Genomic DNA, 11,193 nt, shown 5'->3' with positions numbered 1-11,193 from the left:
GAATGTTGGGAAATCGGGTGGTTCGGCAGCAGACTGACCGGGACTCCTGTCTCCATACTCTAAGTTTGACAAAGCAAGTCAAGACTCCCCATGCAACAGAGACGCGCCAAACGTCACAACATCACCAATTCTACAGTTGTAAACCTAAATTTGCACCGCCTCTTACCTAAGAGCGCCTCACTCCCTGAATGGCTCCATCACCGAGAATTGAGGACATCGCACAAAATGTTTTAGGAACTCAAGTCAGTCAGGCAGCATCTATGGAGAGTAATAAACAATTGACCTTCCAGGACGAAGACCTGATGAAAAGTCTCGCCTGGAACATCAACGGTTTATTCCCCCTCCTTAGATTCTGCCTCGTTTGCCGATTTTCTTAGGCATTTTGCTCTGGATCTGCAGAATCTCTTGTGTTTATGAATTCGTCATCACTCGGACGGCGCCGAGCACGATATAATGGCTGCTGTATTACCCAGAAGGCCACGCGTTAGAGTAGGTCATCCACTCACTTTGAAGGATCTTAATGCGCAGGCGCACGGGTCAGGGCCGCCACCGTGAATCGGGAGTTAAGTGAAGTACTGTTGAGGGTGAGGGATCTGAGGGTCAAGTGGGAGGCGGGCGGTCGCTGGAGGAGAAGGTGGGAGCAGGTCTGTTTCCGCGGGACATGGCCAGGTGCCCGGATCCAGTCGGTAATTATAGGCCGGAGTCCCGCGCCCTTGGTTACCTGAGTAACCGCGCGTCCTCTGCGAAGACAGAATGGAATGGGAGCGAGCGGGGGCAGAAGAGGGGAGGAGGAGGGTTTGGATGCGGGGAAGGGGCTGAATTGTGTTGCTGCGGGTGGAGTTGCCCATATCAGGGTTGGTGAAGGGACGTCTCTCTCCTTGGCCCCCACCCACCCACCGCTCCTGCCATTCACTCTGCTCTTGCCCCTCTCTGCTTCAGTTGGAGGGTGAGGGAGCTCAGGGTGCCAGATGGGAGTGGAGGAGGACTTTCGCTGGGGTGCAGGGAATTAATTGATAGCCGGATAAGTTTTCCGGGCATTTTCCTCGGCTGAGACGGCCGATTTCTCACAACCCCAGAATTGGGGATTAGGCGGGGGCATCTTCCAGGATAAAGGGAATTCTGGATCAAATAGGGAACTGTTCCTGGGCTCAAGAGAAAGGAAGCGGAGATAATGCACAGAATTGTTCCCAGGATCAAACGAGTTGGGGGAGGAGAGGGGGATAACCCTGGAATTGAGGCGTTTGCAGGAATCTAGGGATTAGTGCACATAATTAATATTTTATGTTTTTATTTTATTTCTCTCTAAAGTTAGCTGTAGAGCAATGCTGGTTTCCATCTTGGGGTAGACATGAGAGAATATTTGTCTTGTGTTTCAAAGATTCCTCTTCATTTCTGCAGGTAGATCTTGAGTGCAGAGCAAGAACTGGAGATGTTGATGCCCAGCAGCCTTATACCATCACGATTTCTGACCCTCGTGGCTCATTTTGTCATCGTAGTTAATATCTTCTGGTCCAGGGTAAGTACAGAGGAAAGATACTGGAAAAACATGAGGGACAGTTCTTGGCCCAGATCAGGTTCAACCTTCACTAAAGCTCAATATTTGGTGGGGCACATCTCAAAACAGAGAGGGTAGAGCAGAAATCTGCACTTGTATAGAGCTGTTATAGAGAGGAGTTAAGCATATTAGGACTATTTTCACTGGAGTATAGGGGAATGAAAGGTGGTCTTATAGAGGTGTATAAAATCGTGAGGGGCATGGGATGAATGCACAGCCTTTCCAGAGCTGGGAATTCAAGAACTTGAGGGAATAAGTTTAAGGTGAGAGGGGAAAGATTTAATAGGAATCTTGGGGGTAAATTATTCCACCAAGAGGGTGATGATTATATGGAATGAACTGCTCATGGAAGTGGTTGAGACAGGTACATTAAATTATTTGGAAGGTCCTTGGGTAAGTACATGAATAGAAAGGTTTCAAAGTTCAAATTAAATTTATTATCGATGTATGTGTATGTCACCATATACAATCCTGAGATTCATTTTCTTGTGGACATTCTCAATAAATCCAATAACCATATCAATAATCAATGAAATAACCATAATCAATGAAAGACCACACCAAATAGGACAGACGAACAACCAATGTACAAAAGACAACAAACTGTGCAAATACAAAAGAGAAAATAATAAATAAATAAATGAGCAATAAACATTGAGAACATGAGATGAAGAGACCTTGAAAGTGAGTCCAGTTCAGTGATTGGGCAAGTGACGTTATCCCCTCTGTTTTAAGAGCCTGATGTTGAGGGGAAATAACTGTTCCTGAACTTGGTGGTCTGGGTCCTTGGGCTCCTGTACTGCCTTCCTGATGGCAGCAGTGAGAAAAGAGCATGGCCTGGGTGGTGGGGGCCCTTAATGATGGATGCTGCTTTCCTGCAACAGTTCTCCCTGTAGATGTGCTCAATGGTTGGAAGTGCTTTACCCATGATGGATTGGGCTGCATTCACTTTCAGTTCAAGTGCATCAGTGTTTTCATACCAGGCTGTGATGCAACCAGTCAATATACTCTCCACCACAAATCTATAGAAGATTCCAATTGCAAACAAGAAAATCTGCAGTTGCTGGAAATCCAAGTAACACGCGCAAAATGTTGGAGGAACTCAGCAGGCCAAGCAGTATCAATAGGGGAAAAAAAAGTGCAGTTGACATTTTAAGCCGAAACCCTTCAGCAGAACTGAGGGTTTCAGCCCAAAACATCGACTGTACTTTATTTTATGGATGCTGCCTGGCCTGCTGCTTCCTCCAGCATTTTCTGTGTTGCTTGGATTTCCAGCATCTGCAGACTTTCTCTTGTTTGTGATCTATAGAAGTTTGTCAGTTTTAGGTATCATGCCGAATCTTTGCAAACTTCTAAGGAAGTAGAGGTGCTGCCGTGCTTGCTTCATAATTACACTTGTAATGACCCAGGACAGATCCTCTGAAATGATAACACCAAGAAATGTAGTTTCTGACCCTCTCCACCTCTGATCCCCTGGTGAGGTCTGACTCATGAACCTGTGGTTTCCTCCTATGGAGCTCCCTGGTCTTGTTGACATTGAGTAGTTGTTCAATGGCATTATTCAGCCACATTTTCAGTCTTTCTCCTATATGCTGATTTGTCACCACCTTTGATTCAGCCAATGATAGTGGTGGTGTCAACAAACTTAAATACGGCATTGGAGTTGTGTTTAGCCTCACAGTCATAAGTGTAAAGCGAGTAGAGCAGGGGGCTAAGCACACAACCTTATGGTGCACCTGTGCTGATGGTAATTGTGGAGTTGTTGCTGCCAAACCAAACTTACTGGTGTCTGCAAGTGAGGTGTTACGAACCCTGTAACTGGGTCACTTACCAGCAAAGATAGAGAGGTTCGTTGAAGTCTGATGGTACTATTTTTAACAGTATTTATTAGTAAAAATACACAAAAATAATATCAATGCAAATATACAGATAATATATGTCGTCAATACTGAATCTAAAAGTGCGGGTATAATAATAATCAATAAGAAATAGCTCTATCGTTGTCTAGGGGATAATGTATTGTCCAATGGAAATATAAAGTTCACTCAGTTCATGCAGGCTGCAGCCTTTGGGGACTGCTGTGTTGCAATTGTTGGAGAGAGAGAGTTTTGGGAGAAAAACTTGCCGGCTTTCCTTTTATGATTTCGATCCGTCGGAGTCTCGTTGGTGTGGCCGTTCACTTGTGACCTCTTCTTTAGCTAAGCCGTTCTTCCGTGATGAGCCTGCCACCCCGGCAAGGGAGGACGCACACGAGCCCTCACCGGCGTTCGCTATAAAATGCTGTCACTGGATTTCCAGCGTTTCTCCTGGTGCGTCTAAAGGGGTTGTTCCCCAGACCCTCTTTTATCCTTACTCACGGGGTCTCAGATGTCAATCAGGTTGGGATGATGCAATCCCTCAACCAGCCCAGTCTGGTCGTCCCCTGAGGGGCTTCAATGAATAGTACAGTACTCAATACACAATTCCGTCTCCAAGAGACAATAGCCGTTATCAATGGTTTTGTTTCGCTGCGGCCAGGACACATTCCAAACCTTGTAGATTCTCTCTCATTTCCTGGGTCCCAGACCCGAATTAATAGCGATCTTGCGATTCTCAAAAAGGAGGGGGCGACTTTGTACCCTTCGGCCCCTCAGAGTTGCGGCACATTCGTAACAGAGGAAATCAAGGATCCAATTATATAAGGAGGTTTTGATGCCAAAGTCTTGAAGCCTATTGATTAGTTTTGAGGGTATGATAGTATTGAAAGCCAAGCTGCAGTCGATAAAGAGCATCCTGATGTATGCATCTTTACTGTCCAGATGATCCAGGATGAGTGAAGAGCCATTGAAATGGGATTTGCTGTGGACCTGTTGGGCCAGAGTGCAAATTGGAGCAGATCCATCTCACTTCTCAGGCAGGAGCTGATGTGTTTCATCATCAGCCTCACAAAGCACTTAATCACAGAGGATGAAAGTGCTACTGGATGATGGTCATTGAGGCAGGTGTCCACATTCTTCTTGGGCATCAATGTAATTGAAGCCTGCTTGAAGCAGGTGGGTACTTCAGACTGCCAAACCGAGAGGTTAAAGCACAGGCCCAGCCTGTCAGATTAGCATAGGTCTTTAGTACTCAGCCAGGTACCCTATCTGGACTGGATGCATTCCGTGGGTACACAAGATCATCGGGGGCTGTGGGAGTTTGTGAAGGTTCCTTCATGTTTCGGTGGTCAAAGTAAGCATGGAAGGCATTGAGCTTGTCTGGGAGCGAAGCCCTGTTGTCGTCTATGTCATTTGGTTTCACTTTGTAAAAGGTAATAGCATGCCAGCCCTGTCACAGCTGTTGAGCATCCTTCTGTAATTCAGATCTGCACTTCGCACGTGAGGGCTTTCTGGAGATCATACCTGAACCTCTTGTATTTTGTACCTGGTCGCTGGATCTGAATGATACTGATCTGGCCCTCAGCAGATTACGGATCTCATGTTTCATTCAGGGATATTGGTTGGGGAAGATTCTGAATGATTTTGTGGGGATACACTTGTCAATGACTGTATTTATTCAGATCCTCTGAGTCCTTGAACACGGCCCAGTCCACTGTCTTGAACCATTCCTATTGCTGCTCCTCTGGCCTCCCGCAACCACCTCTTTGCTGTCCTAATCTATGGAGGTTTGCTGTTTAGCCTCTGGTAGGAGAATAACAGCTAAGTGATCAGATGTAGGTTGGAGAATGACAGTTAAGTGATCAGATTTCCAGAATTGCGGTCTGGGCGTGGAACTGTAGGTATTTCTTATCATAAGTATAGCAGTGGTTGATTGTGCTGTAGCTGATATGCTGATGATAATTGGGCAGAGATTTCTTCAAACAAGCCTGATTGAAGTCCCTGGTTATGCTTTGAAATGTGTTAGGGTGGGCTATTTCTTGTTTGGTGATGGCAGCATTCAATATCTCGAGTACCTTATTGACATTGGCTTTTGGCAGTATGCATACTGCAGTCAGGGTCATGCAGGAGAACTCTTAGTGAGAAAAACGATCAGCACCTAATCATTAGCTGTTCCAGGTTGTGGGAATAAGAGTGCGACAAAACCGCCACATCCGATTATCACGAAACACAGACCCCTATCTTTTGCCTTCTCAGAATCAGCAGTCTGTTCCATCCTGTGTTTCGAAAAACCTTTGGGTCTTAACAACGTATCCGGCATGTCCAAAGTGAGCCATAGCTCCATGAAACACAGAACACAGCAATTCCTCATTTCCCTCCAATACAGCAATCTTGCTCTTAGGTCCTCAGTCTTGTTCTCCGGCAACTGTACATTTGCTAATAAGGTGTTGGGTAGAGGAACTTTATTGCTTGGAGTTTCAGTCTGGCTTGGAGTTCTCCCCTCACCCCTCTCTTTCAGTCATGGTGACCTTCGGCTGCTAAAGGTCGCTGTACCTACATGCTTGAGAGTTAGGTCCACCGGGTCCTTCAGAGAATCTTTTAATCACTAGCGCATTTAGATGGTTCAAAGGGAAATTGCAGGTTGCAGATTGCAGTAAGAGTAATTCAGAAGAGGTATATTTAGAAGCTTTGTAAGCAGCCCGTGCTTACCGTGGTTCATCTTGGTATAAGGTTTTGAGGGATATGGGCCACATGCTGTCAAATAGAATTGGGTTAGTTTGAAATCTTGCTCAGCATGGACCAATTAGGCTGAAAAGCCTGTTTTCATTTTGCATAACTATGACCCTGTTATCGTGGATGACCATCCTAAAGTAACCTACTAAATTTTATTCAGATCAAAATGGAGCAAGATCCAAACATTTCCATTAGTGAAGGAGGAATTCTGAAAGGGATGTAGTAAAGCTGGAGGACGTTGCACAGGTGGAAAGAGATGAGGCCATGATGTTATGTTTTTAGGCAAAGAATTTCAGATTTAATATCATGGTACTTCTCACAGACTGGGATGACAAGAGCAAGACTTGATGTAAGGTGTTACATCATAAGCTCTGTTATGGAGATTATGCTGGAGGCTGTGAAGCTAGATGGAGCATGTGATGAGAGTAAATTAATGGAACAAAGCAATAGATGAAAATTTCGGTAGTGAATGCACTGAGATAGACAAAAGGCACAGAACAACATCAGGATGTCACAAAGTCATCCTGAATGTGACCAGTAGCATTATGCAAATAATGGCTGTGGATCTTGTGGATAATGCCGTGACTATACTTAAAATGTACTTCAATAACTGGGGCATACTGAGTTTGTGGCATGCTCTATCGGTTGCCTGGTCTTGAAGGACTGAGTTATAGGGAGAGATTGGATAGGCTAGGTCTTTCCTCCTTTGGGGGAGTCGGAGAGTAATCTCAGAGAGGTGTATAAAAGAGCCAGGTGGCATGATAGTGTAGCAGATAACTCAGTGCTTTACAGTACCAGCAATAACTGAACGGGGTTCAATTCCGCAGCTTTCTGTAAAGAGTTTGTACCTTCTCCCCGTGACTTATTTCCTTTCATTCCAGATTCCAATCACATCCTATGTAAAAGCAAGACTTACCTTCTTTCACTCTTAGTTCTGTTCCCTTTGTTTTAACCCATGACCTCTATTGTCCCTTCCAAAAGAGGCATCAGCTTCCCATTATCCACTCTGTAGACACACATTATTTTTCATATTTCCATCAAATTTCTTTTTCAAAGTAAGTAGTCCCAGCCTTTATTTTTAAATGTATTTTTATATCTTGGTTCCCCCATTTCAGGAACCATTATTTTAAATCTTTCTTGGGGCCCTCCGTGTACCATCACATCCTTCCTATAATGCGGGCAACCTGTCAGCTTTTGGTTCCGATCGACTTGGGTCAGATCCACTCTCACCCTTTAGCTTTTCTCTGGTTAATTATTTGTACTTGTGTGGCTCCTTCTCTTCTGTAGCTGACTTAAAACTAGTGATCATTGTGTCCTTAGTGTTTTACCTTCTAAAACTTGGTGCACTTGACCTACCTCATTCCCCAGTATCTGATCAAGCAAAACCTGTTTTCTTATTTGACCAGTAATAGATTTTTTTAGAAAATTATCCAGGACAGATTTTCCATATTTCCTTAGAGCAGAGAAGGAGGCTATTCAGTCCCTCAAGTCTATGCTAGCTCACAGCAGTCTCATTCCCCCACTAATTTCCCCTGTAACCTTTTCTCCGTACATTCCTATCAATTGCCTTCAGATCCTCCAGTTTCTTGCCTCTAGCCAAACAGATTTTCTTTGGGATTTTTTTTTTGTTTTTGTCTGTGTCTTCCATCTTCTATCTCCAGCACGTCTTAGTTCTGCTACTTCTCCTTTCCTTGACATTTTGTATCCAAGAATACTTAATGCCCAGACCTTTCAGCATCATCATATGATACTCCCTGATGCCTGTCCCTGCTTGTGAATAGCAGCATTATTCAATAAACTCTGCTCATTCAAACATAGTGAACCAGATTTGATTGTTGCTTCATTTTCATTTTAAGGCTATAGGAGCAGAATTAGGCCAATTGACTAATTGAAGTCCCTGTCGATATATAATCGCCTACTATCACAACCTTGGGTTTCTTGCAAGTTTGTAAGGTCTCTACAACTTTGCTCCTCTCAATCCTGTGGACTGTTCGATGGTCTATAATATCCCATTAATGTGGTCCTACCTATCTATTCCTCAGTAGCATAGAGCTGCCAGTCCTGCCCCTCTTGCAACCAAGTCTCACTGGTAGCTGCAACATAATAATTCCTCGTGCTGATCCATGTCCTAAGCTCATCTGCCTTTGCTTTGAAATATATGCAGCTTAAAAGGTTATTCCCACCATTTGCATGCTTTTGATTCCTGACATTGTAGGTAGGCTTAACAACATCTTTCTCCACAACCATTCCACCATCTGTTCTAGCACTCTGCTTTTTGTCCCCCTGCAACTCGAGCTTAAACCTCCTTCCATCCTCCCCCCACTGTGTCCATAGTTCATTAACAAACCTTCCTGCTAGGATATTTGTCCCCCTCCAGTTCAGGTGCAAGCTGTACCTTCTGTCCAGGTCCCACCTTCCATGAAAGAGAGCCCATCTCCTTAGCCACATGGCACAGGTAGACATTATGGTGTCACAAGCCTGGATGTCCTGTCCTTTACCTTGGCACCTAACTCCTTGAACTCACTTTGACCCCTCCTACTCCTGTCATTGTTACTTATTTGAACCATGACCTCTGGCTGCTGACCTTCCCAGTTAAGAATTCTGTGGACTTGATCTGAGATGCTCCTGACCCTGGCACCTGTGAGGCAACATATGATGCAGGAATCTCGTTCTCATCCACAGAACCTCCTTTCTGTTCCCCTAAGTAAGGAGGCACTTTTCACCACAGCACACCTCTTCTCCCTTCTGAGCTAAAGACTAGCTCTCCTCTGCAAGGTCATCCACCCCCAGTGGTATATCTGTTGTTGAGGGGATGGCCACAGGGATACTTTGCAACGACTGCCTATCCCCTTTCTGCCTCCTGACAGTCACCAAGTTAAGTGTGTCCTGCACCTTGGGTGAAACTTCCTTCCTGTATATACCCTTCAGCCTCGTGAATGATCCAGAGCTTATCCAGTTCTAGCTCCAGCTCCTTAACACGGTCTGTTAGAAGCAGCAGCTGGATGCACTTCTTGCAGGTGTAGTGGTCAGGGACAGTGGAGGTCTCCCTGCCTTCCCACATCTCACAAGTGGAGCATTCCACTATCCTGCCTGCATCCCCACTGCTGTAAATTTGCAATAAGAAACAATAAATAATCAAAAAAATCTGCCTATGGTCTACACCTTTCCTCACTAAAGGCCTTAACTGCCCACTCTTACACTGTCTCACTCACACAATGGCCACTGTGCTTAAACCTAACTTTTTATTGGACCTTGCCAAGTGCCTAATTATGTGCAATCCAATGTCACTTTGGGAACTGTGTTGCATAAAATGTGCCGACTGCCCCTACTCGATTCTTTCATTCATTCATTCATTCATTCATGGCTGTTTTTCTTCTCAACTCTCACCTTCTCCCTGTAGATAGATAGATAGATAGATACTTTATTCATCCCCATGGGGAAATTCAACTTTTTTTCCAATGTCCCATACACTTGTTGTAGCAAAACTAATTACATACAATACTTAACTCAGTAAAAAAATATGATATGCATCTAAATCACTATCTCAAAAAGCATTAATAATAGCTTTTAAAAAGTTCTTAAGTCCTGGCGGTTGAATTGTAAAGCCTAATGGCATTGGGCTTAACTCCGTTACAAGTCAAGAATCTATCAATCTCTGCCTTAAGTACACTCAATGACTTGGTCTAGACAGCTCTGCAGCAATGAATTTCACACTCTATGGCTAAAAAGATTGCTTCTCATCTCCGTTTTAAAGGGATTTCCCTTTATTTTGAGTCTGTGCCCTCTGATCCTGAACTCTTCTAATGGAAGCATCTTCTCCATGTCCATTTTTTCCATACCTTCTAGATTTTGCTAAGTTTCAATAAAATTTCTCCTCATCCTTCCGATCTCCACTGTGTATAGCCCCAGAGATCAAAGGCTTCTCCTGTATTCAGCTTTTCATTCCCGGGATTGCTTTTATTGATGACCCTGCATTCTCCCCCCCCCCCCCCCCCCCAAAAAAAAAATTTTTCTTGCACTTACTTAATCAACTACTTTTTGTTTGCCTTTAATTGTGTTTTTTTTTCTTTACTCTGACTGTGTTTGCTGGTGCGGGCTTGTGTTTTATACTCTGCCCACTACTTGGGATCATCGTTAATACCTTTGCTGCTCATTGAGAGTGATTTGGGAAATAATTGACTGGACTGAGTCTCTCTACTTTTCGTGGGCAGGACCTAATTGGACAGTTTTCCATATTATCACATTGTCCATGCTGACCATTGTCTCATTTGTCCCCACTAGGACCAAATCCTTCTAAGCCTTGCCTTGCCTATTTAAATGGCTTTTAAACAGGGTGATTCAACCTGAACTTGCATGTAAAATTCTACTTTGCTTTTATGAGTTTTGTCGTGGTTACTTGAAATGACCTGGAGACACAGACAATTCTTCAAGAAAATTAAACCTTTATTTGCAAACAAAGGCTGAGGCAATCAATGAACTTGTCACCGAAAGCCCACCGAGCTCCGGTGTACAGCATTCTTTATAGTAATTTCTTATCTCAGTTACATTTCGGTTTCATCAGCATACCCAATCAATTTTTAGTTGCATATCATCTATATATAAATTAATTAATCGCTCTTGCCTAGCCCGCGGTGCGCCACCATTATATGTCACCCGTTCACATTGGGGCCTTATTCGTGGCCAAGATTATGTTTTCCAGACAACCTCCCTCACATTACATTCCTGCTCGCAGCATCCTGTCCGCCACCGTTATCTCGTACTAAACAAAGTCTGAGTGCAATACATGGGATACATCGCAGCTAATAGTGCTGCTAACTAAACAGGTGTCCTGTAAGTATGCAGCTAAGAGAGTACAAAGTATCTAGTGAAAACAACACATAGCAAAATGTGTCTAGTAAAATAATACATATTAATATTCAGTACCTAGAAGTGATTACATAGTATAGTAAATAGCTAATACATAGTGATTATATTTCAGGTATATGTAATGATTATGTCAGGTATATTTCTCAATATAATCCCCCCCTTTGAGACCCACAGGGTCTCACA

General features: G+C 43.9%; 1 protein-coding gene across 5 annotated transcripts in view; it reads left to right on the top strand.

Annotated features, from left to right (window-relative positions):
- The first annotated feature begins 506 nt into the window (after positions 1 to 506).
- LOC140716759 (transmembrane protein 107-like) overlaps positions 507 to 11,193 on the top strand; it is a 46,169-nt gene continuing 35,482 nt past the window's right edge. For 3 of the 5 annotated variants that reach the window (XM_073029590.1, XM_073029594.1, XM_073029593.1), the window contains exons 1-2: positions 554 to 686; positions 1,399 to 1,516. In XM_073029590.1, coding sequence (XP_072885691.1) covers positions 1,430 to 1,516 — 87 coding nt within the window. In that variant the 5' untranslated portion in view covers positions 554 to 686; positions 1,399 to 1,429. Of the gene's footprint in view, positions 687 to 1,398; positions 1,517 to 11,193 lie in introns of all 5 variants that reach the window. The other 2 variants (XM_073029592.1, XM_073029591.1) reach the window with 2 other exon arrangements.

This window comes from Hemitrygon akajei, chromosome 26 (genome assembly GCF_048418815.1).
Source record: "Hemitrygon akajei chromosome 26, sHemAka1.3, whole genome shotgun sequence".
Classification (NCBI taxonomy): Eukaryota; Metazoa; Chordata; class Chondrichthyes; order Myliobatiformes; family Dasyatidae; genus Hemitrygon; species Hemitrygon akajei.
This window is presented reverse-complemented; position numbering and strand designations above follow the sequence as displayed.